Source organism: Callorhinchus milii, unplaced genomic scaffold (genome assembly GCF_018977255.1).
Source record: "Callorhinchus milii isolate IMCB2004 unplaced genomic scaffold, IMCB_Cmil_1.0 Scaffold1, whole genome shotgun sequence".
NCBI classification, from domain to species: Eukaryota; Metazoa; Chordata; class Chondrichthyes; order Chimaeriformes; family Callorhinchidae; genus Callorhinchus; species Callorhinchus milii.
This window is the reverse complement of record NW_024704742.1, coordinates 83,922,523-83,949,171: the sequence shown is the minus strand read 5'-3', so window position 1 is coordinate 83,949,171 and position 26,649 is coordinate 83,922,523. Positions and strand designations below refer to the sequence as shown.

At 41.8% G+C, this 26,649-nt stretch overlaps 1 protein-coding gene across 1 annotated transcript; it reads right to left on the bottom strand.

Moving 5' to 3' along the window:
* Positions 1-624: 624 nt before the first annotated feature.
* On the bottom strand, positions 625-25,018 carry LOC103187155 (endoplasmic reticulum metallopeptidase 1). The gene is made up of 15 exons (XM_042346027.1): positions 24,744-25,018; positions 20,702-21,003; positions 18,913-19,040; positions 16,980-17,085; positions 16,349-16,495; positions 16,019-16,111; positions 14,887-15,099; positions 14,343-14,563; positions 13,251-13,425; positions 11,389-11,579; positions 7,923-8,075; positions 6,006-6,205; positions 5,313-5,428; positions 2,146-2,309; positions 625-967 (listed from the first exon to the last, which is right to left on the bottom strand). The coding sequence occupies exons 1-15, from the start codon at positions 25,016-25,018 to the stop codon at positions 803-805; spliced, it is 2,649 nt and encodes an 882-aa protein (XP_042201961.1). The 3' UTR covers positions 625-802.
* Positions 25,019-26,649: the final 1,631 nt, after the last annotated feature.

Below are 26,649 nucleotides of genomic sequence, written 5' to 3'. Positions count from 1 at the left end.
CCTTGCACAACCTGTCGCCCAGATAGATGGCATTCATTCTTTAACTTCACCAACATTATCAAAAATAATGAACATTCAAGAAATGTGTAGTAACAGGCAGATGTGCAATGTTTCCTGTGGTCTGCAATGATAGATAATGCTCTTAGTTCAAACACTGCCTCTTGGTGGTGAGTCTGGTGTTTCGCATTTGTGAATTATTCTATTTCTTTACATGTGAAACGCTGCAAAAAACTTTTTGAATTGCACTTATTTTTTTAAAATATCACTTCATTTAAACTTCCTTAAACCTGTTTGGTTAAGAGCCATTCATTAATTGAATGCAATCTTCACAGACCTCATTCATTTGTTAAGTATTTGCATTTTCCTGGTGTTAATGTGCTGAGATCTCATACAGGGTGTTCACAAAATCCTGTTACAAAACAGTGATACGAGACTATGGAGGAGCTGAAAAAGCTGTCAGAGATGCATTTCACCTCCTCACCCCATCATGTTATAGAAGATGTAGAACCGAACGTGGTGATGAAAATCTGTCATGAAAATGTTGGCGCTCACTCACACCGATCCTCTGTACATCTAAATAGTTAAACACTTGTAATGAATACAATTAAGTACTTCTAAATACAATGATCATCATTCTTCTACGTGTTTCAGTTGTTGGTCAGTGCACTGTAGAAACAAAAACATGGGGTGACAGGACTTTATGGACACCATGAATAATGCACAGTATGCGAGTACATAATCTCTGACCTATCCCACATCCAGTACTTCATTCAATAAATGGATCCACTCGTCTATGATCAAATTAGAAGACAAAGAGATCATAGGTGCTGACCCAGCTGGATGGGAAGGTCCATTCTGGAAATCTCCTCTCCAGAGCTGTCAGTTCTGCTGTCCACTGATCTTCTCCAAAGAGGTGATGAGAAGCTATAGCAACACTGACCGTGCCATTAGGTGTTGGCTCAGGAGTCTGTGGCAAATCAAATGAAAAGTCAGACAGTCTGAAATGGCTGGGCTATTGAACAGTGGTACTGAATCAAACTGAAGAGATTCAGACATCCTTTACTGAAAGATATAATTTCCATTCATATGGTGGTTTCAAATCGGGAGGGTATCTAAAAACACTTTGTATAGTGACCAGACACCTGAGTTTTGCAGCTGAGGAGGAATATTTATTATAACGAGATTGTGGGATCTCTTTGGGGCTGAGCTGGCTCCACGTGACAGTACCTGAATATCTGAATCAAATCAATTTTTGCTGGTTAAACTCCAGTATTACCCTCAATGCAAACTCCGGGGTCCTCAAGCCTTCACTCTCGCCAACTGCATATAATACTTTCCAGGATTAGATAAGCAGGGAGCATCCCTCAGGGGAGAGAATGCACAGTCTACGCCAAACAAATGGAACTTATCATGCACATGGAAGTAGTTTGATATATATTTCAATATAGTGATGGGTTTCCACATGTGCCCAAATTTCTTTAAAAACAATAGCTCAGTGTAGTGGTTGTGTTGCATTTCCATGTGTCAGACTATATACAGATGGATGGTTTTGGTTCAAGCTAACTTTTGTGACTTGTTTTTTCAATTAATACCTGAGCTCAACTTTGTCCATTCATTCTAAAAGAGGAGAGTAACAGTCATAAATTAAAACAAAAGATTGGACCACCCTGACATAAATCAATGTTAAAAAAACAAAAACAGCTTTGGGAAGAGAGGTAGAATGTAATCGTTAGGGTGCACAGCAGGACCAGAACAGTTCATTGCTGTCCTCCTGGTTTAATGGCCACAAGCTAATATCAACTCCCGTGACAGTGGGGAGGAATCTGGGGGATTTTTAATTTAATTTTTTGTTTGAAAATTATCCCACAACTTCTTTTTTTCACATTACCAAAAATTGAGATGATTCCTTTTATCTCCATAAATAATAATAAACAGTACTAATAATATGGTCACTTAATCCACGATTATTTGTGGGACATTGCTGTGCACAATTTGTCTGCCGCGTTTCACCAACAAACATACTTTACAGTACATTCTGTGAAGCGCTTTAAAATGTCTCGAAGACGTGATAAGGTGCTATATCAAACGCAAGGATTATTATATTATTATGGTAATACAGGGCTGTTTGGGAAATGCCATCATTACCTGCAACTCTAACCAAAACTGCCACGCTGCCGCCTGAAGTCCGTGGGAATAGAACACAAAATATTCTCCTTCGTTGCTGTACATAGGATCCCCGTCTCCAAAAGACCAGCCGACCATCGAGGTTCCTTCATGTGGCCGAATGTATAGTGTCATATGACACGGGCCTATGTGAGTCGGGGGGGGGGGGGGGGGGGGGGGGAGTTAGAGAAGAACAGTAGTTAATAATCACAACATGTACCTACACATCACTTGCTTTTCCAAAATAAACTTTGAACACAATTTAATGTTCATTTTCCAAACACAACATGGGAGAATCAAACACAACGTTGAAGTCAGAGAGAGGCCATGTTCTGGGAGAAGAATCGCAGAAAGCCGGCAATTACAGTAGTCGTTATATAATACTTGCATTTGATATTGTGCTTATTACATCATTGCAACATCTCAAAGTGTTTCACCGAATATACTGTAAAGTGAATTGACTGTATATTTACAACTACAACTTTCATTTATATATGTCTCAGAGCGCTTAAAATGAGTTGCAACACGCTTTATTGAGAAACTTTGTTTAAAACATGTTTTTCAAAACATGCAGAGCCCTTTCGTTTCAAGTGGGCTCAGCGACCCATTCGCTTCCCAATAACTCTCCAAGTGAAAAATAATTCTCCTGAGCTCTCCTCTCACTATCTTTATTCAATTTATGTCCTCTGGTCACTGACTCCCTTACCAGTGGTTATTCAAAATCAAACAATTCCCGTAAAAAGGAAGCTATGTTTCCACAAAATTCAAACAGGTTTCAAGCAATATTCACAAAAAAGGAATTCACTTTGTTTTAACAAAACATAATGACATTTAAAACCCTGAAATCATTTAAAGTCTCAAGACTACAGTCTTAAAATGTAAGGCCATTTAGAACTTTTGGAAAATTCTGAAATGCAGTCTCAGTTTGAAAAAATCTTTGAAATTAAAGACTGAATTTAAGAATCATCCAATATTTAACATTGTTTAAAGCCGAGACTGAAGACCACAAGAGATTTTTGAGCCTTAGGCACGGTACAATGTGAATATCATATGAAAGCACACTGACACAGCACGCTATAGGACTAAAGTGCAAGGCCACAGAGATTGGTGGAATGTTGATTCTTACCAATGCTGCTGTGAGGAAATACCAAGAGAGGGAAGGGGGAGGTACAACGGCTACCTTTCTGTCTATAGTGAACATCTGACTCAACAGTGGCATATTATGCTTATGTAATACTGTTGTGAGTCTAATGTCTCAAGAGTTCAGCAGAGAGAACTCTAATCAAATTACAATATCAAATGATGATTTACTGAGCAGCCTTCCCACACCTTCCCCTGACTTCTGAACAATGAGAGCAGAGCAGCAAGTGCGTATCAATCGAGCCAATTTCCAGTCCACTTTTGGAGCTTCTTCGACTCCCTGTTTTTTTTAAGAATTGTGAAATAATTTCCTGTGCAACACTGTGTCAAAAGCTTTGCTGGAATTTAGATATAGTAGGGACAGTCACTTAAGCCGGACAAAACGGTCGGCTCCAATGTGTCCAGTTTAAGCGGCTTCCATTGATTAGCCATCCAGTTCCCCTTATCCACAAGTTATCTCTTTAAAAAAAATTCCAGTAGATGCCTTCATCATAAAGACGTGCTGAGTCTCACTTACAATTTGATGTTTGTCTTTGAGACACCTGCACTCCTGTCTGAAACTGCACCTAGTTTTAGTCTACAACGCTAATGTTTCTTAACAATGTTTCTTAACATTGTTTCTTTAAAGTTGCACAGAATTGTGTAGAATTCTTAAATTAAGACTCAACCGAGAAGCTGGTTTTCGTTTAGAACTGCGGAAATCTGACTTCCAAATTGAGACTGAATCTGAGAATGTTCCAATTCTGCGTAGTCTTAAATTTGAAGACAAAATAGTTCCATAAGCTAAGACGGGGTGGAATTGTGGGCCTTTGATGTCAGCCTCTTCAGCCTGCAGTTCATTGCTTGGGATTTTTACCCTTTTTTGGTAAATTAGTATTATGTTCCCGGTTCTCGAATCCTAAGGTACAACACCAGTTTTCAATAGGAGTCTAAACATACCTGCCAATACAATTTCACTTTCATTACAAGTGACCAATTTCATCCGTCGCTTTCTTAAGTACCCTCGAGTGCACTCGATCAAGGCCTGGAGCGCTCAATTCTTTTAGCCTGTCAGTCAAGCCTTTATCAGTAGGTTAAGCGATGGTCCAGCAAAAAATTAAGCCATAATAAATAGGAAAGTCCACGCCCAGTTTGAATCTCGTCTTGTGCTGAATTAGTTAAGCTAAGGCCAGGTGGTAATTGGGGCATAACAGGTGACCTCCGTACCTTTGGGTTAGAGAAGTTGACAGTAATAGACACAATTTCTACTCCTGAGTATCCCCAAAGACCCTGTCGTAAAGCACAAGTACTCAGTCCGCAAGGACAGAATAGTCTTGACACACACAAGTGAAAATGTGCCACTTAGGGAAGCTGTGCACAATTGGCTGTCACGTTTCGCCCACAAAATACAGTCAATTCACTTTACAGTATATTCCGTGAAGCACTTTGAGACGTCTCAAATGTGATGAGGCACTATATCAAATGCAAGGATTATTATTATCCGAGAACAATTTTCCTCAGGCAAATACTGAAGATGAACTGGTGCTTTTACCAGGTAGGACTGTGCGTGATTCGGCCCTCTATAACCTTCTTCCCACACGTGTGTTGGCTGTTTCTCCAGACCTGATCTCCCAACTCGGTTGTCTATTTTATTTGCCCCCTATTTTTACTTTCTACTCCTTCCTCTCCCTCCTCAATTTTCCCAAACTTTTAGTTACTTCAAATGCACCCAATTCATTGTTTGTTTATGGAAAATTGCTGTAACAGAGTAGACACCACTTTTGTCTATAAAACGGATTCTTCATTTTTAAAATCAATTTTATTTTATAAAGCGCTTGATCAAGAGGTTTATTTTACTTGAAAAATGCTATAAAACAGCAAATCATTATTATTACTTTTTTGTACACAGATTTACAAAATGCAAACATTTCCACAGTGTTTGCTTTTCCTTGATGCACAATAAACTTTCACAAATATAAAATGGACTATCCACAGAAATGGACTCTCAAAAATTGGGTGGTACATCATACCTGTGACCTCAAAGATTAATTTTGTGGAGTCCCAAGGCATCACTTGCTTGGAAACCAGTTTGAAAACAACAGGGGTCTTGGGTGAAACTTCAGAAGCAGGTAAGTACCAGTTTTTCCTGAATGACAGAATAAAACCAGCAAATAGGTTTGAAGGAAACATTTCCTCAGGAAGCAGAATCAAACATTGCTCATCATTACTCACAATAACATCACATCTGTACTTCCACAAATCTGACTGACCTTTGAAAAGCAACAAAAATATTACCCAAAATCAAAAACTTGTGCCCAGACTGACAGTAGACTTTGGTTATGGCGGTAGATTTAGGCAGGTTTACCACAACCAACTGATTGTGGAGGCTGAACAGAAGAGGCTGGTGCTACTGCTGTAACCAATAAAACCAAGACCCCCTAGTAATGACTCATTGCTAACTGACTGACGCAGTTTGGTTTGACAAGGAAAGAAAGACCTCAAAATTGAACACAGAGCAGAGCCATGGGTTTGAAAAGCAACAAAAAAGTCAGCCAGACTCATTCAGCCTCATGACCAGCACAGGAAAAAAACTCCCCCTCTAAGTCCCCATCCACCATGATCAACAGCACACCCAACACTCCCACCCAACAAACACTCAATCTAGCCTTTCAACTTTAGGAGAGGAGGATTAAAAAAAAGGAATTGACAAAAATATCTCTCACCTGATGAGGTTTTGAACAGGCAGATACCAAGGAAATCCACAAAAAGGGGCATTCTCACATGAGGTTCTTATTGTACTATTTATTTCCGGTATATGTGGGGTAACATGGGACATGAGAGTGTAATCAAATGCATTAATCCATATTCCAGAATCTCTCTTGATAATTTCCCCACCAAGGTCTCGGAATGTCCTTGTTGTGTGCTAAAGTGGAGAAAGGAAGGGGGGAGAGAAACAACGAGAAAGCAAATTACTGGAAACTACTAAAAAGAAAGGCCTTCATATCACTTGTCACAACCCCCACTCTGGATGACATCGGTGTGAGAAAAGATTGGAACTATTTGTTATCCTGAAATGCAGTAAACTATTCTTGTCTGCTTTTGATCAAGTTCACATGTTGTACCTTTGATCTACTGATTATGTTTGATCTATTTCCTCCGCTTAGGTCCTGAAATATGTCCTTATGAAATTTATAATGAACAACAATCCTTGCATTTCATATAGCACCTTATCAGGTCGTCAAAACGTCTCAAAGCACTTCACAGGATATACTGTAAAGTTAATTGACTGTATTCTGTCGGCAAATTTCCCCGTTTCTAAAAAGTAATTAAATACAACCAATAATTAAAATAAATGCGAGTAGATGTGTTGATTGGGGTTGCGATGTTGTCCCAGGAAATCCATAGTTAGGTGTTCCTCGAGGGCAAGAACTAACATCTCGGTGTCTAGAAATGGTATAATTCAGTTTGAAGTGGAATTAGCATGAGCTGTTTGGTTTAATGGTTTGAAGGAACTGATTAAAGGAATAGGGCAGTAAATCAGGTTAGAACTGTTTAAGTGAATTTAGAAACAAAATCTCTCTGTGGCACCAGGACAAGTAAGCACTGTGTGCTTGCTTGCTTATTTATTTAATTATTAGGTCTCAATTTATCAACTTGAATGTGCTCACCTCAAACCACCTGCAGAGGATCTCAAAGATAGTGATTAGAAAAGTGCCCATTCCCGCAATCACTATTGTCAAGCACTTCTTCATGAGTTGACTTGTTATTTCCAGTTCATTAAGAACTGCTGTCACCATGCTCATTTATTAGGGACTGAAACAAAATGTATAGTTCACCAACAGGAAAATCCTTAAAAGAATCAGTGCCTCATTTTGAGGCCTGTTTTCCTTCCTATAGCTTTAAGCAGGTAGATTTGTGTAGCTCTGATTTGATCCAATCCAAATCTAATGTTGAGGAACTACTTTCAGATATGCCAGGGCAGCAGAATAAGGGGGCACGGGTTCAAGATTGCAAAGGGCAACTTCTGGAACAGACATCAGTATCTCTTTACCCAAAGGGTACTTAAACAACTGAAATGGGTAATCAGGATGGGTAATTAAGGTCAGAACACTGGATTCATTGAAGAAACAGCTTGATGCTATGTGAGGATGGTGGGTGGGTTGGAACAATACGATCAAATGTCTCAAAACGCTCCTCTTCCTTCAGCCACCCTCCTACACTCCCTGCCCTCCACCCTCCCAGATCCCCACACCCCCCAGCTTGGGTCCAAATCCCTGACTGTCCAGTGCCCTTGGGACGTCCTCCCAACATGAAAGGCGCTTTACAAATATAATTTTGTATTGTAAATGGGCCGAAGGGACTTCTTCATCCAAACAGATCTTATGATCGCTTGGGTTTGAATCTTCAAACCCCAATAATAAATACATAATAATAAAGAGAGCTTTATCAACAGGTCTACAGAGTAATGTAGGATCAGTCTAACAATTCATAGAATTATCAGCTCAATTGCCCTGTATTCAGTAGTGTGGTGGAACTAAAAATGAATAATTTCAATTTATACCCAATAGTTTTATTCTCCTACACATTAAATTACTTTAAAAAGGAAGCAACTACTTTCGGACAAGCTGAGCTTCTCTTACCTGAAGATAGACACGCTTTGGGTGGGGACTATCGGGGTTAGAGGAATAGGGAAAACATGCTCCACTGCACACAAGAACGGCTGCAGCAATAAACACAGAACCCAAAGTCAACAGTGTGCGTTTCGTACTCCTGCACAGGTAAATCAGTCCGACCTGAAAATAACAGATATGCGGTGAAAAAGCTACAGCCAAGAACACAAAATGACTGCATATCATGAAGTTATGCTGCAATTTACCTTCAATATTCCACAGGTGGAAAGTGCTCCACAATAGATATGAGGTGTGAAAAACAAACTGGAGGAATAAACTCTCCTGAAGTATTCAAAAGGTAAAATATCTTAACTCCTTATTCGATAGGTGGCAGGGATGTTGGTTTGGAATAAAAACTGTTGATAAATAGTTAGCTGAACTCCTGCACCCCCTCACTCTCTATCCCCTTCCCACTGAGTATTAATATTCACATACTTTTAACACCATGAAACATGACCACTTACAAAATAAGCAAGCAGTGAGAATAATGATCCATCACAGAGGCCAATATAACATCAAGGGATATCTCAGTATTGCTTTGGCTCAGGGTGGGAGGGGAACTGTATTTTTGGGGACTATCCCTGGATGTAACATAGGTCCGAAACCTAGACAAAAGGTCAAGTGAGTTGACCTGAACGACCTTCAATCATATTTCTCAGGAGTCGATCCAATTCTCTTGTACTCACAAGAATATTTCACTATTGATACATTAGAATATACAGCACAGAAACAGGCCATTTGGCTCAACTGGTCTATGCCAATGTTTATGCTCCACATGAGCCTCCTCCTGCTCTTCCTCAACTAAACCTTCAAGCATAACCTTCTATTCTTTTCTCCCTCAAGTACCTATCTAGTTTTCCCATAAATACATCTATGCTATTTGCCTCAACAACTCCTTGTGGCAGCATGTTCCACATTCCTACTCCTCTCTGTGTGAAGAAATTTCTATTTGATCTATTTGTGACTACTTTGTGATGGCCTATTTGTGATGGCCCTGGTTTTGGTCTCTCCCACAAATGGAAACATCTTCCCTATGTCTACCCTATCAAAACCTTTCATCATTTTAGACTTCTATCAGGTCACCCCTTACCCTCATCTTTTCAAGAGAAAAGAGTCCAAGCATGTTCAGCCTTTCCTGATAGGTATAACCTCTCAGTTCTGGGATCATCCTTGTGAATCTCCTTTGCACCCTCTTCAGTGGCTCTACACCCCTTCTATAATGTGGGGACCAGAACTGCACACAGTATTCTAAGTGTGGTCTAACCGAGGTTCTGTAGATGTTTACCATAACTTCCCTGCTTTTCATTTCTATCCCTCTAGAAATGAAACCCAATTCCTGGTTTGCTTTTTTTATGGCCTTATTAACCTGCGTTGCTACTTTTAGTGAATTGTGTATGTGTACCCCTAGATCCCTTTGCTCCTCTACCCCATTTAGGTTTTTATTTTCCAGGATGTATGTGACTTCCTTATTCCTTCTACCAAAATGTACCATTGAAATGCCCATTCAGCAAGTTTATTAATGTCTTGCTGTAATTTGTCGCAGTCCTCCTCTGTATTAACTACTCCCCCCAATTTGGTGTCGTCCGCAACTTTTGAAATTGTACTACTGATTCCCGAGTCCAAATCATTGATGTATATTTTGAACAGCAGTGGTCCCAATACTGATCCTTGTGGAACACCATTGCCCATCCCCTGCCAGTCTGAGTAGCTACCCTTTACCCCTACTCTCTGCTTTCTGTTTTGTAGCCAGCTTGCTCTCCGTTGTGCTATTTATCGCCGACTCCACATGTTCTGACCTTATTCCCTGTAGCTCAGTGGTTAGAGCACTCGCTTTGCAAGCGAGAGACCTGAGTTCAATTCCAGGCAGAGGGCGAAACCTTGGGCAAGTTTCCTTACTCCACACAGAGCCTAATAATAATCCCTCCAAAAAACAAAAACAATAATTAAATTGGTCATTTTCAATCTATGACTGTTTGTGGGACATTGCTGTGCGCAATTGGCTGCCGCGTTCGCCCACAAATATACAGTCAACTCACTTTACAGTATATTCTGTGAAGCGCTTTGGGACGTCCTCCCGACGTGAAAAGCGCTATATCAAATGCAAGGATTATTATTATATTATTATTATTATTCGTTAGTCTATTACATGGTACCTTATCGAACGCCTTTTGGAAATCTAAATATGTTACATCTACCGCATTATCCTTGTCTACTCTTTCTGTTACCCCTTCAAAGAATTCATTGAGGTTGGTCAAGCATGACCTTTCTTTTTGAAATCCGTGCTGACTATTCTTTATTATGTTATTAGAATATTAGATTGATATTGGATAGTCTTGGTTTCCATTACACATTTCCATGGTAAAAAAAATCAAGCCCTTTCTTTCCTTGTAAATGCTTCTTGGATATATTTAACACAACATGACAAATGTTCCTTGCAACCTGCACACTCCAGCACAGAAGTAACGCCTTCAATACCCAATCTTTATTGTACATTAAGCTATTGTACACAGCTTAAAGTCAGTAGGTAACATGCAACAGGAATACCTCCACAATTTTATTTATACATTTGTTGGAAAGCGACTACTGATTCATCTACAGTAAACTCCTGATAACTCATCACTCCAAGGGAAAAGAGCTCGGTAACTAGTGATCCGGAATGGATAGTTACTCATAGGTCCTCCCAGGCCACAAGCAGGTACTGTGACTGCGGTGGGGGCTCAGCAGAGGTTGGGGTCACATGCTTAGATGTATTGCAGAGGCCTCTGGTCTATTGAAGGGTGGTGCTGTGGCCTCTCACCCTGTCCTGTCATAGAATAGGGCACAGGGCGCGACAGGAGGCCTAGGTGTGTTCCTCCAATAGACCAGAGGCCTCTGTGAAGCATCTGAGCGTGTGAACCCAACCTCCACCAAGCCCCCACACCAGTCACAGGAAAGGGCAAGAGGCCTTTGGATGCAAGACGCCATATTATAAGACAAGTTATCTGATTAATTTTGCATTGTCGTTACATACAAGAATTTCTAGAAGGTGTTGAGTTATGCGTTAAGTTTAGTGACAAGCAAAGTGGTGTTCCTTATTAACATTTTTGGGAAGCAACCGGCATATTGGCAAGCATGGCCACTTAAGCGGTCGTGACAATAGTAATTATCAAGAGTTTTGTCTTGTTATCAGGAGTTAACTGCATTTAATGTGTAATTGCTCCTTTAAGCCACAACCCCATTTTAATAATAATCCTTCCATTTGATATAGAGCCCCTTATCATGTGTTCGAGATGGCTCAAAGCACTTCACAGATATACTATAAAGTGAATTAATACTGTATATTTTGTGGGAAAAATGCGACAGCCAATTTTTAGCTAACCACAACAAACTACATCTTTATCCTGCCTCCCTCTCTCTCCCCTTGTTTTTCCCCTCCATTCTAAACATTAATACTTACAAAATAAGCAGTGAGAATAATGGTGCACCCAGCAATAATAGAGGCCAGCACAATATCAGGTGGTATCTCAGTACCACTTCGACCCAGGATGGGGGTGAACATTTCAAACGCACTCCACATCAGGTACATAGTAAGTAGATAAGGAACAAATAGTCCCAGAAAATAAATGGCTGTAGGTTTCACCATAGAACCTAGGATTAAAGCACAAACAATTAGAAATTAAAGTGTCACAAAATGCTATCAGATTAGCAACAGTTTCTCTCAGATGATGCTCAGGCTCCCACTCAGTCTCTGTGAAGTGCTTTAAGGACACTATCCTATGAGAGAGGCGCTATACAAGTGCAAATTGTAGCTGTATATTCACGTAAAAGAATAACTAATTTACAAGAATAACATGTGTAGACAATAATAATCTTTGCATTTGATATTGAGCCTTATCACATCTTCGAGACATCTCAAAGGGCTTCACAGAATATGCTGTAAAGTTAATTGACTGCATATTTTGTGGACGAAACACAGCAGCCAATTACAAAAAACAGTTGTGGATTAAGTGACCAACTTATTATTATTATTTATTTTTTTGAAGGACATTTTATCCCCGGAAAAGTGATCCGCCAATCAACTAACAACTGTGTTCCTACATATTGTTAGGTAAACAGAGGCGTGTAGAGTAAGGAAACTTGCCCAACATTTTGCCCTGCTGGGAATCGAACCCAGGATAAATGAGGCTATTATTATGTACTGCAATAATGGCATTTTTTAAGTTGGAGGTGTCTAAGTGAAATGCGTATCCAGCATTGAAAAGACCATTGAGGTGCTTTGTTCTCCTTAACCTCAAGTACACCTCAGACTCCCTCCAGTGGTCTGCCTATGGAATGGTATGTGGTGCTCTTTGGCTCCACGTGCTGGGGAAGACCTGCACCTTCACATCATATCTGGAGTATTTGAATACTTGTGCAACACTGGAACGTCATAATAATAATAATCATAATAATCCTAGCATTTGATATAGCGTATCAATTGTTGAGATGTCACCACAATGCCATCACAACCTTGCCAACACTTTTAGCATAAAATATTTTGCCAGGTGAGGAACAGGATGACTAAATGCAGTGTAAAAGCATCCTTCACCATTTCCCAATAGGCCAATGGAAACATACCTCTTCACAAATCACTGCTCTCAGAACACGAGGAGTGTAAATTGTTGAGGAGAAACATTAACTAATGAGAGGTTCTGTCTAACCCGTACCTCACTAGACATGGAAAACAGTGGAGACATCAAGAATCAATCATTCTTGTTCCTTCATGAAGTGCAGTGTTTGTATTCTCTGCATTTGTGATCCAAGCACAGGACTCACACTCAATGTCAGCACTTGAGATTTGAACAGTGGAAATCCATGGACATAAATTATTTAAAGGAGCTCTTTCTTTTTTTACGTGAATGGTTAAGAGTGGTTATTATGCTACTTACTGGCTTTAACAGATTTGGTAGATTAAAAACAGCATTAACTCCTCCCTTAGTACTGTAACTAAAATCAATAACTATTATTCTGCTGTCTATCACTCTGAATTTCTCAGATTGTGGGTTAACCACATTTCATAAATACAGGAACAAAATGAGAACAATGAGCCGAATCGGGCCACTTTATTAAATCATGGCAGATTTTTTAATCTCATTTCCCTGTCTTCTCTCCATAATTCAACCACATCTAGCTTTAATTAAATGTTCACCTGCGCCTCGAGCCTACTCCCAACAGAAGTATGGGACGCAAGCACACGTTACTGCGGGTAATGTTCTTAATCTTACACTGGTTGTCAGAGTTACAGCGCATTGAAGTGAAGATCGGACGGTACAGGCTTACCATTTTGCTTCAGCTTGTTTCCAATTAGTAGCCTTGTAAGCAGAGGAAAGGCAACCCAGAGTCCAGCCACATAGGCTGAACATAAGTCTCGATGGGTGAAGTAAAGCAAGACGCAACACCAGATGGTCAGCGTCGCATCATAATACAGCTCTGCCAGCAACAGCAGGTTCACTCTCTGTTTTAAACAATTCAGATCACAATTTACTAAGACTTCAGTAGTATGTCCACAGTGGTTGGACTTAATAATAATAATAATCCTTGCATTTGATATAGCGCTTTTCACGTCTTCTAGACATCCCAAAGCGCTTCACAGAATAAACTGTAAAGTGAATTGACTATATTTGTGGGCGAAACCCAGCAGCCAATTGCGCACAGCAATGTCCCACAAACAGTCGTGGATTGAAAATGACCAATTTATAATTGTTTTTGTTTTTTTGGAGGGATTATTATTAGGCGTGTGGAGTAAGGAAACTTGGTTTCGCCCTGCCTGGAATTGAACTCAGGTCTCTCGCTTGCAAAGCGAGTGCTCTAACCACTGAACTACAGGACTCCACATATGCAGAGTCTTCTCTTTGCAGTAGTAAAGTTAAAATGTACACACCGTTGGCCAAAGATCAGAGATTGAAGAAGCAATCCATCTGGCCTATTTAATACGCTTTTGGACAAGTGCAAATGTAACTATGGATATTCCCCGAATGCCACACACAGTAAATAGTCCTAATTTAAGACAATTTATAAGGCAGATCATTTATATAGCACCCCTCATGCAGAGTAGCATCCCAGAGTGCTTGACAGTGGTGGAGCACGACTCTAAGCCGGGGGAGGGGACCTTAGGCACGGTCGAGGAGGAAGGTCTTCAGGCGCGACCTGAAGATGGGGAAGGGCAAGGCGGAGGGATAGAGGAAGAGTGTTCCAGAGTTTCAGAGTGTAGTGGCTGAAAGTGGAACGAGATAGGGATTGAAATTGCAATCAATTGCAGCAACATGACAAAGGAGCTGCTGTTAAATCAGAAATAAGACCATTTACCCAATAAAACTATTCTGAGATAATACTGTTTTAAACATGTCAAACAAACCACACAATTATACTTACTCCATAGAAGAGATTTTTTGCTAGTGTATGAATCAGTATCAACTTGATAAGGGCTATTGATCCATAAAAGACAATGGACACATAGAAATGGGTGTACCAAGACATCGACTGCCCAATGAGAGAGACAAACACTGCAACAATGAGGATGGTGAAAAAGATGGTAAACCAACATATGACTGTGATTCCAATGGCGTAAAGCAGATCCTTCAAATAGTTGCAACCTATTAAAAAGCACAAAAAATACAGCAATGACCATCCCAGAATATAGTGCAAGAGTCAGTAAAATAATCAATGTACATCTTAAAACAGATATAATTATTTTTCTATCTCCACTTTTACTCCCTTGATGGCATTTCATTTCTTATTCCTTTTACAGAGATACAGTTTCATGGGCATTAGCTCCCCTCCGATACCAACACCTAATTGGCCTTCATACATAAATCCGCAGAGATTTCATGTGAAGGATTAAGTAATGTATTTGGTCATTAACGTATTATGCATTATTCTGAACGTTGAAATGGGTTTGAGGTTTGGTCAGACTCACCAAGGCCTTTGGACACGGAGAATTTTTTGGCCAGGTACACTATAGCTGCTGCGGCCACCAAATAGTTGATGATTGCACCAATCCTGGCGGGGTAGGCCACCACAAACAATCCCAGCACGTCAAAGAACACCATGGTTCCGTGACGATATGCCTTCGAGTCAGCCAGCTCCACAGACGTGGCTAGATATTGCAGCACAGCCAGGATATTGTCACCTGGGGTCAACAGAAAAGGGTTTAGATTTATAGTTTGGAAAACACACTGAAAATTGTTGGAGAGAAATTGCATTTCATGTTTAAATTGTCGCCACAGATTACTTTGTTTTAATTAAAAATGAGTTTTGCAGGTTATTAAACTATCTTAGCCATCTTAAGAGAAAGCGCAGAATAGCACATTGTCAAGCAGCAAATCAGAGTGGACCATGATTACATCATTACATCAAGAAGGCTGAATGAATCCAGTGATGCCTCATTCCTCAACAAAATAAAAAGTATTTAACGATTGCACCAAATCACAAAGCTGGGCCAAATGCAAAATATTAGTTCAAATGCAGCTCAGTTGGAGCTGAAACCATGATAAGGTGCATCAGGTTGGTAACACTCAGTTGGTAGCACTCATGCCTCGAGTCAGAAGATCATGAATTCAAGTCCCACATCAGGGACTTGGAACTCATAGTCCAAACTGACCCTCCAATACAGTGCTGGGAGTGAGGCTGCATCGTTGGAGGTGCCATCGTTCGGAAGAGATATTAAACCGAGGCCCTGTCTTCCTGTTCAGGTGAATGTTAAAAGATCCCATTGGCACTATTCAAAAAAGGAAAGGTGTTTCTCCCTGTGTACTAGCCAACAATCTCTCAAATTAAAAAATTGGTCATTCACTTCATGGGTATTTATGGGATATTGCTGTACCAAATTGACACCTGCATTTGCTCACAAAACACAGTCACACAACTTTACACCTTCGAGTCAACCAGTATATTCTGTGAAGTGCTTTGGGACATCCCCCGACACGAAAGGTGTGATAGCAAATCTAAGGATTATTATTGTTTAAAGAGTTTTTATTAAAAAGTCACATTCCTACAGCTAGCTGTACAGAAAGTGTTTACTGTTCCAAAGACATTTACATCTCACCCACCTGCCCTCTGAATGGAATCTAAAGAAATTCGATCTGCTGTGTCGTACTTTGTGTGATAAATGTAGCCATTTTCAATGAAAGCCAGATCGATCCCTGGAAAAGAAAAGACGGAGGTACCAGGTCACAAGACGCTGCCATCTACTCAGTGACATTGATAAATTTGTGTTTTGCCGATATTTACAAAAACACAATCAAATAAAGAAGATCCGAGTGTTTTACCTTTTTATTAAAAACTTTGTGAAAATGTTCAAAAATATCAAAGGAATGTCAAGTCCGATGAAGAAATTGCAATGCAAACAGCAAACTGTCCCAAAAGAGGGACTTACTGACCTGGAATATTGCCAAAATCCCGATAGATTCGGAAATCGGTGTCAGCGGGAATAACCCCACTCTGAAATATCTCTTGACCAACAACTGATGCAAACGGGTGTTTGGCTGCACGGACATATGCCTGAACCAACCAAGGATTTTCAGGCCCTTCAGAAATAACGAAAGAAAACACAAGGAGAATTTTTTAGCTCACAGAAATTAATTCTCTAAAGACCAAATACTGTTGCTTTACAGGAACACCATTTGCTATTCTATTGCCAGGATACTGCCTTTTAAAGAGCTTCTAAATGATCGCACGCCACCCCTTTCGGTTTCCAAAAGCATACAATTAGCAAGTACAAAGGGTATTTTTTTCACACAACAAAAAATATCTGGGTTTTTATTTTGCAAATACTTCAATGGCCCGTTCTAGTACACATTTCATACTTCCTCTGACTTTACCACTGCAGCTCCTTACACTGCCCAGCTCCAAGTGCCTGGTCTTTAAGATCACACAGAGCAAGTTGAAGAGGAAAATAAATTTTAACATCCTGCTGTTGTCCACAATTTAGTGCTCATCATCTCACTGGATATGCATAACCACCCTATAATACTCCAAACCAACTCGATCACTTAAAACAATGGGTTTTACCTGTTTGGAAAACAAGCTCCTTCCCTCCCACGCCAGCAGCCTCTAGGTTAATAAATGCCCTTATCAACTTAGCCCAAGGATGCTGTGTAATAAATCCATGGCTGGCCTGTCAAACAGAAACAAGGGACTACTTTCATTAACAGTCAAAAGGGTTAATGCTGCATTACATTTCTCTCAAACACCTTCCCTCAGGGAGTCCTTCCCCACCTCCAGTGAAACAGGTGAACCACAGACGAGGAACAGTATCAACAACTTGTATTTACATAGCATGCTTCACACAGGATAGCGTCTCGGAGTGCTTTGCAGTGGAGGGATGGACACCAAGCAAGGGAGAAGGTGGATGGGGGAGGTCAACATAGGGACGGTCGAAGAAATGGGTCCCGCAGCATTTGGTAAAAATTTTATTTTAGATTGGTATGTTAAGAGTTCATTTTAATTTAATTTTGCTTAAGCTGTTTTGCTGAATTGTGATTGTGATGAGCGATGAATTCTTGTGAGCGCAGTTCTGGGTGAACGAGGACAAATAAGGTACGATAGCTGAGTAACATTATCACCCTTGTAGTCAAAACCATTAGAATAGGATTGGAATGATGCGTAAATGTTATTGCTATGGGTTTGCCATCATGAAACATGACACTCAACTCTACCTCTCTGCCTCCACCCTTGACTCCAGGACCACTGTTGTGCTGACAAAATGCGCCTTGGGACATTCTCCCAAAGTGAAAGGCGCTATACAAATCTAATTTTGTTGTTGTTGTTGTATACCTTTCTGTATCATGCACACCGCACTATAAAAGCTGTGCAATTAATTGTCACCTGTCTGCGTGAGCTTGATCGTCTCAAGAGTTTTGAACCACACTCACAAATTTCTGAGTTACCAATTAAATTAAATTCATGTAATTGTATCTAAATCACACTAGTCCTTGCCAGGCTGCATTGGCTCTCAATTACCGAACGGATCGACTTCAAGATCCTCTCACATGTTTTCAAATCACTTCATGTCCTTGCACCTCTTCACTATCCAATTTGCTTACCCACCACGCCACCACCCTGCCTCCGCTGGTCCAGCTCCGGCATCCTGTTTGTCCCTCGCCCCCTCCACTCTACCATTGGAGCCGTGCTTTTCAGTCACTACACCCAAAGCTCTGGAACTCCCTCCCTCAGACCCTCCGCCTTGCCCCCTCCCTTCACACTTTCAACTCACTCCTAAAGACCTTCCTTTTTGATCATGCTTATTGTCACCTCCCCGCTCCCTCTTCGCTTGGCTCGGGGACAGACTATACCATTGTCAAGCTCTCCGGGACTCAACCCCACATGAAGGGCTCTATATAAACACAAGTTGATGGTGTTGTTAAATACAGAATTGGCACACTACAGTCAACAGTCCTGTTTGTTCTGTGTCTGTGACAAGTGGCTTATTCTCAGTCAGACCAAATGTAACAAGCCTCACTGAGCCTCAGCACCCATGAGATATGAAGAGAAAAAAGAATTGAATTCCCCATTCCTAGAAGATATCAAGCGACTCCCACTGGAATGAAAAGGTTGCTGATGTCAAGTCAGGGAGGATCACATTTGCCCGCGATGTACCCCAAGGTCAAATAGCTCTTCCTGTTAAGAGTTGTGTATTAAATAATGGTTACTTGGCTAAGATGCAGGAGAAGGAAGAAAAAATAGAGCAAGAAAAAAAGGAAACGTCCTCCCTTGTGTTCTACTGATTTTCAAAACCACATTGCAATCTGAGCAAAATCAGAAAAAAATATCGGAATGCAATGCCCAATAAAATAAATATCTGCTCTTTACAAGTTTTAAATGAATATTTTACAACAATATATGAAACTGGGGAAAATTCACAAATAAATTGTTCCACTTTTAGTAATTTGTTTTAAAAAAAGCTTTCATTTCTTTCGATTTGCAGGTCAATGGTTTAACTTACTTGTAAAACATTCTCCTCTGCTCCATTGAAGAGAAATATGACGGCGTGGTGGAGGGGGGTGGACAGATGGGACAGGGAATTCAGAACCTCCAGCATCACTGCACAGCTCACTGCATCATCACTGGCACCTGCCACAACATGATAAAGGACAATTGAGACGTATCGGATTTCATATATAAAAAAATAAAATCATACTCCAAAGACTTCAACTGGAATAACATCTCTGACGTTTCATTTCATTCGGAAGAGATTCAAAGATATGACGTTTCTCCGGGAGAGCACCTTGAAGATCACAAGGCAGGATTGGGATTGGGGCTTTTAGAAATTAAATGAGAGAAGATAATAATAATTATCCTTGCATTTGATATAGCGCCTTATCACGTTGTTGAGACGTCTCAAAGCTTTTCATAGAATATACTGTAAAGTGAATTGTCTGCATATTCTGTGGGCGAAATGTGGCATCCAATTGCTCACAGCCATGTATCACAAACAGTCGTGGATTGAGTGACCAAATTGTTGGGGGGGTTTTGGAGGTATTATTACCCCCAGAAAGCAATCTGCCAATCGACTAACAACAGGGTGCTTACTTACTAGTACGTAAACAAGAGGTATGTGGATAAGAAAACTTGCCTAAGGTTTCGCCCTGCCCGGGAATCAAACCCAGGTCCTCGCACTTGCAAGGCGAGTGCTCTAACCAATACACTGCAGGACTCCACAAGCTACATAACAGGAAAGCTGCTTAAAGCACTGAATTCCCAGGGGGAGGGGGAAAAGGAGACATCCAAAAAACTGGTAATTCACACTCAAGTTGGCAGGCAGCTACAGGCTTTGGCATTACCTACCCTTGTACAGGAAAAGATTCAACTTTGATACAGATAATTTATTAATCCTGATTGGGGGTGGGGGGTGTTGTAGGACAGCTCTGAGAAATCTGTAAGGTTTGCCTATATAAAAAAAACCTGTATAAAATTGTACACAGAGTTTAGTAAAGTTACTCAACTGCAAATATTTGTGGGTACATGATGTGTAAGTGAGAGAGAAAAAACACCTCATTGTCACCACCCAGTGTGACTAACTCAAAGGTGAATCTTAAGGATAGCCAGACCTGCCAACCAAGTCACACCAGTTGGAAAGAGACGACCCTCATTACATTTGTGGAGTGCATATGTAAATGCTGGAAAAGGAATGTTATCAGCAATCACAGAGTCCAGGTGAATGGATCTAAACTAAAGAAGAAATGTTATCAATAAAATGATGTGTGGTGTGGAGGCCTGAGACAAGTAATGCAACAAATGTAATCAGATGAAATAAGGCAAGTTACCCAATCATCCTATAAATCCATATTTTCTCAACTAACAGATATTATATGAAATAGAAGAACACAAGCAAAAAGAGAAGAGGAAATCAAGAAGACGCAGAAAAGAGTGAGAAAGGAAAGAGAAAATAGACAGAGAAAAAGGAAAATTAGAGTAAGGACAATTCTAGTAAGAGAAGTATGAAATTTGTTAAGGACTTCATTCATGTCATTCCTCACCTAAAATTGTTCCCACCACCAGTCTTTAGTGTATATCATTCACAATGCTTTCTCTAGATACATACATGAAAGGAAAAATCCACCAATGTACTACGGTTGTTTTTTTTTCAATGTCAGTTGAAGTAAAAATAAATTCACAATCTTAGCACTTGACTTCACTGGATTCCTAGTGGCACTGGATAGTTCACATAAAAAGGAGAAAGTGAGTATATTTGGAAGAACGGTGGAGGGGGAAGAGGGGAGAAATAATCATACCTGGACTGTTGGCTACTGAGTCGAAATGACAGTTTGCGAGCACTGCGTGCTTTGCCCCGTGCTTTGGTTCCAGTTTTACTACCACATTACTGATGTTATCGTAATAACTGCCGAATCCCCCCAGAAAGTCAATGCTGAAGGAGCCTGTCGGTCTCTGCACGTCCACTGTGATTTGGTGCGCTGCCCCACCTCCTTCTTTCATCTTCTGTACTTGTTCCAAAAGATAGTTGACGGTCAGGATTTCATTAGCAGGACTCCCAGAGGGTCTGGGACCCAATTCTGTGATGTGTTGAAGGTGTTCTCTGAAAAAGACACAGACACTCAATAGGATTCAACCCTTCAATAAACACAAACATTCCAGGATTATTAAAAAGGGGAAACATAAAAACATAAGAATTAGGAGCAGGAATAGGCCATTCAGCCCCTCGAGCCTGCCCCGCTATTCGATAAGATCATGGCTGATCTTCTGACCTAACTCTAATTACCTGCCCTATCCCCATATCCCCTAATCCCTCTATTTTTAAAAAATCTATCAGTCTCAGCCTTGAAGATGGTCAAGGACTGAGCCTTCTGGAGTAGTCAATTCCATAAATTCACTACCCTCTGAGTGAAGAAATGTTTCCTCAACTCTGTTCTAAAAGGCTGACCCTTAATTTTAAGACTGTGACCCCTGGTTATAGATTCTCCTACGAGGGGAAACAGACCCTCAGTGTCTACTTTATCCAGCCCTTTAAGAATCATAATACAAAATACTACAGATGCTGGAAATCTGAAACAAAAACAGAAGTCACTGGAACTCTCAGCAGGTCAGGCAGCGGCTATGGAGAAAGGAAAGTGAGTCAACGTTTCGAACGTTCTGACGAAGTTTTGTGGACCCGAAGCGTTAACTCACTTTGCTTTCTCCATAGATGCTGCCTTACTTGCTGAGTGTTCCCAGCGACTTCTGTTTTCGTTATTAAAAAGGGAAAGTGGGATTAAAAGATTAGCAAAAACAGACAGAACTGGCTCGCTAGGCTGAATGATCTCCTCCTATTCCTTAACAAAAGGGAATCAACACTTTTAGCTCTCTATTTTGGGAATGTTTCACATAGATTTCAGATGGGGAGAAAACCGTTTCTCAATATTTACAGAATCATTTCTGGCAGGGCCAAACTTTCACTTTTCAGATTTCTTCCTCCTTCAAGAAGTCAGCAAAAGTAGGGTCAAAATGTATATGGAGTGTCAGCTTGGTCAGTTGTTAGCACTCTAGCATCTGGGTCAGAAGATTGTGGGTTTAATACCTGCATCCCACGCCTTTGAGCTCATGCAGCCTAATTTTTAGTTATATACTGGTGAGCGAGGTTAGACCTGCTCACCCCCATTAAATGAATTAGACCGAATGCGTTGTCCAAGGAACAAGGGTTGTCCCCGCAGACAAGCACCAATCCCCCCCAAACTCTTCTAGGCCCCAAATTGTTAAAGGACAATGCGGACCTGAACAATGTCTTCACAATCACCCGAGCAAGTCAGTAGCACGATACTCCACGAATGTGCCGGTGAAACTCTACATTGTCAGAGGTGCCATCCTTCGGTGAGACATTAAACCAAAGCCCTGTCTGCCTGTTCAGGTGGATGACAAAAGATCACAAACGAGTTTCTCCCAGCATCTGGCCAACAATCTCCCAAATAAAATTGGTCACTCACTTCATTGCTGTTTGTAGGGCATTGCGCAAATTGACCGTCTTGTTTGCCTACACTTTACAATATATCCGTAAAGCATTTTGGCGAGACATAATAATAATTCTTGCTTTTGATACAGCACCTTATCACGTTGTTGAGAATCTCAAATTGCTTCACAGAATATATTTTAAAGTGGATTGACTGTGGGCAAAACACAGTAGCCAACTGCGCACAGCAATGTCTCACAAACAGTGTGGATTGAGTGACCACATTTATTTTGGGGGGGCGGTGGAGGGGGAGGGGTTATCATCACCAGAAAGCAATCTGCAATCAGCTAATAACTGGGTTTCTACTTACTGCCAGGTAATCAGAGGCGTGTGGAGTAAGGAAACTTGCCTCAGGGTTTGCTCCACCGAGTCCGCTGGCTTGCAGGGTGAGATCGCTAACCACTATGCTATGGAATTCCACAAAGTCCCATTTATACTAGATTATTATATTTAATATTAGATTATTATACTCAAGGCTTAGGGGCCCACAGAGTGTGTGTTGGGGTACTGCTGAGATCTAACCATTTAAAATTGCATAACTTGCTATTGATATTACTGTCTGGCAGGTTTTCAAGGATGTCTCATCCAAAGGTCGGCCTCTCTGACATTACAGCGCTCCCGCAGCCCGGGGCTGCATTGGAATGTCAGCTTAAACTATGTGATCCTGAGTCCCAACGTGGGGCTTTGAACCCACACCCTCCTGACTCAGAGGCGAGAGCGCTACCACTGAGCCAGGCATACATGATAAAGCAGGTGTCTCAGTTAGGATAGAAGCACCGGGCACTGAGGTCACTGACCCTCCTTATTATACACACAAGCCCACAGACAGGGCAGCCGTGCCAAGAACAGACGGTTTTGCCACGGTCATTCCACTCGGCTTCCCGTTAAGCTTGAAAACCAAAGCCTGAATGGTGGGATGGTCCTAGCTGGACAACAACAACAACAAATTAGATTTGTTTAGCCCCTTTCATGTCGGGAGGACGTCCCAAGGCGCTTGAAAGCTTGCCAGACAGTGATATCAATAGCAAGTTATGCAGTTTTAAATGGTTAGACCTCAGCAATACCCGAATGCACACTCTGTGGGCCCCCAAGCCTTGATTATTGAGAATAATAATCCAATATTAAATATAATAATCTGATATAAAATGTAATATAAAGTATAATAAAGTATAATAATCTAATATAAAGTATAATATAAAGTATAACAACATAAAGTATAATAATCTATTATAAAGTATATTAATACTGAAATCTACATTCCATATTGGATCCTTTGGTTGCAAGTGTAACTGCAATGGGTACGACGAGGAAGCAAAAAGGAAACCCACAATACATAGAAACACATGGAAAAGTGCAGTATCTACAAATGAGGATTTATAATAATCTTTGCATTTTCTAGTATCCTTTCACGTCGAGAAGATGTCTCAAAGCGCTTCACAGAATTTTACAGTGAAGTGTACTGACCGTGTTGCCTCGATTTCTTAGATATTCAACTTGACTTGCAAATCAAAGGAATAAAACCGCAATAACTTCACATATCCCAAACTACGACCATTTGCGCCTTTTTAGAACACTGTAGATCTTTCACATTTTTCAGAAAAATTTAATATCTCTTCTGCATTTTGTTTTAAGTTTTTCCCGTCAGAGAGAGAAAAAAAAACAGGGTTTTGTTTTGCTCTTTTTAAAACTTTTCGCTTTTTTTGGGGGGGGGGGGTGGGGGGCAACTCGTGGAGTCCTGTAGCTCAGTGGTTAGAGCACTCGCTTTGCAAGTGAGAGACCTGAGTTCAATTCCAGGCAGAGGGCGAAACCCTGGGCAAGTTTCCTTACTCCACACAGAGCCTAATAATAATCCCTCCAAAACCAAAAACAATAATAAATTGGTCATTTTCAATCCACGACTGTTTGTGGGACATTGCTGTGCGCAATTGGCTGCCGCGTTCGCCCACAAATATACAGTCAATTCACTTTACAGTGTGTTCTGTGAAGCGCTTTGGGACGTCCTCCCGACGTGAAAAGCGCTATATCAAATGCAAGGATTATTATTATTATTATTATTATTTACTTGTGCAGGCCTGGACAAGTAAATAATAATAATATTTTTGTTTTTTTTTTTGCAAAATTTGTTCAGTGGTGGTGGTGGTGGGGGGGGGGGGGGAAGAGGTGCAGGAAAAAAAAAGCCAAGGTTTTGATTTTCTTCGGCCTTTTTTAAGGTTGATTTATTATTATTTTAGGGTGTGGGGGGGGGGGGGAAGGGACCTATTTTGCAATAAAAAAAATGTTATTGAAACAAAGCGCGGGTGACGGCGGTGTTGTTGTTGTTGTGGTGGTGGCTGTACCTGGCGCGGCCCGCGCTGAAGTGGCTGCTGTTGTCGTTGTCGCTGTTGCTCAGCAGCAGCTGCTGCAGTGAGACCTGCACCAGGCCCCGGACCCCCAGCACATACACCAGCACCAGCCCCGACACCCACAGCTCGGCCCCGGGACCCACACCCACACCCACACCCCCCGCCCTCAGCTCACCGCCCCTCTCCCGGCCCCGGCCCCGGCCTGGACCCGGCCCCCGCCCCGGCCCCCGCTCCCCTCCCGCAGCCGAGCGGCCACTGCGGACCCGCATCCCCGAGTACAGCTCTCCCCCCCCGCCTCCAGCCCCAGCCATCACCCCCACCCCACTGACCCCTCACCCCACACCCCCACTGACCCCTCACCCCTCACTGACCCCTCACCCCCACACCCCCCTCACTGACCCCTCACCCACACACCCCCCACTGACCCCTCACCCCTCACACACACACACACACTGGCTGTGTGTTACTGGTGACTCTGTATCTCTGTGTGTGTCTCTGTGTGTGTGTCTGTGGGTGTCTCTGTGTGTGTGTGTCTCTGTGTGTGTGTGTGTCTGTGTGTGTGTGTGTCTCTGTGTGTGTCTCTGTGTGTGTGTGTCTCTGTGTGTGTGTGTGTCTCTGTGTGTGTGTGTGTCTCTGTGTGTGTGTGTCTCTGTGTGTGTGTGTCTCTGTGTGTGTGTGTGTCTGTGTGTGTGTGTGTCTCTGTGTGTGTGTGTGTGTGTCTGTGTGTGTGTGTGTCTCTGTGTGTGTGTCTCTGTGTGTGTGTGTGTGTCTCTGTGTGTGTGTGTGTCTCTGTGTGTGTGTGTGTGTGTCTGTGTGTGTGTGTGTCTCTGTGTGTGTGTCTCTGTGTGTGTGTGTCTCTGTGTGTGTGTGTCTCTGTGTGTGTGTGTGTGTCTCTGTGTGTGTGTTTGTGTGTGTGTCTGTGTGTGTGTCTCTGTGTGTGTGTTGTCTGTGTGTGTGTGTGTGTGTGTGTCTCTCTGTGTGTGTGTGTGTGTGTGTGTGTCTCTGTGTGTGTGTGTGTCTCTGTGTGTGTGTGTGTGTGTGTGTCTCTCTCTGTGTGTGTGTGTGTGTGTGTGTGTCTCTGTGTGTGTGTGTGTCTCTGTGTGTGTGTGTGTCTCTGTGTGTGTGTGTGTGTGTGTGTGTGTGTGTGTGTGTCTGTGTGTGTGTGTGTGTGTGTGTTCTCTGTGTGTGTGTGTGTGTGTGTGTGTGTGTGTGTCTCTGTGTGTGTGTGTGTGTCTGTCTCTGTGTGTGTGTGTCTCTGTGTGTGTGTGTGTGTCTCTGTGTGTGTGTGTGTGTGTGTCTCTGTGTGTGTGTGTGTCTCTGTGTGTGTGTCTCTGTGTGTGTGTGTGTGTCTGTCTCTGTGTGTGTGTGTGTGTCTGTCTCTGTGTGTGTGTGTGTCTCTGTGTGTGTGTGTCTCTGTGTGTGTGTCTCTGTGTGTGTTGTGTGTGTGTCTGTGTGTGTGTGTGTCTCTGTGTGTGTGTCTCTGTGTGTGTGTGTGTGTCTCTGTGTGTGTGTGTGTCTCTGTGTGTGTGTCTCTGTGTGTGTGTGTCTGTCTCTGTGTGTGTCTCTGTGTGTGTGTCTCTGTGTGTGTGTGTCTCTGTCTCTGTGTGTGTGTGTGTGTCTGTGTGTGTGTGTCTGTGTGTGTGTGAAGAGAAAGCAGAGTCAGGCTCAGTGATGTGGTGTCCTCCCTGTGTCAGTGGGGCACAGACTGCAGCCCTGTGTGGAGTTACACTCTCACACACACTCACCACAGCCGGTGATGGTTGGGTAAGAATAGTGATGTGAGGCGGTCAGGAAGTGGGGTATTGGGAGGGACTTGTATGTGAGGAAAGGAAATGGAGAGGAGGACAGTTGTATGTTGGGATTTGATGTAGTCAATGGCCTTTGGTTCGGGATAAATGAA

Bases quoted from the DNA above. Each gene is read 5' to 3' on its own strand.
- LOC103187155 (XM_042346027.1), bottom strand. From the start codon at position 25,018: ATGCGGGTCCGCAGTGGCCGCTCGGCTGCGGGAGGGGAGCGGGGGCCG. The intron at 21,004-24,743 runs GTACAGCCACCA...TGTCTTTTTCAG, and splicing joins TTCAGCGCGGGCCGCGCCAG to AGAACACCTTCAACACATCA. The intron at 17,086-18,912 runs GTAAGTTAAACC...TCTGTTTGACAG, and splicing joins CAGAGGAGAATGTTTTACAA to GCCAGCCATGGATTTATTAC.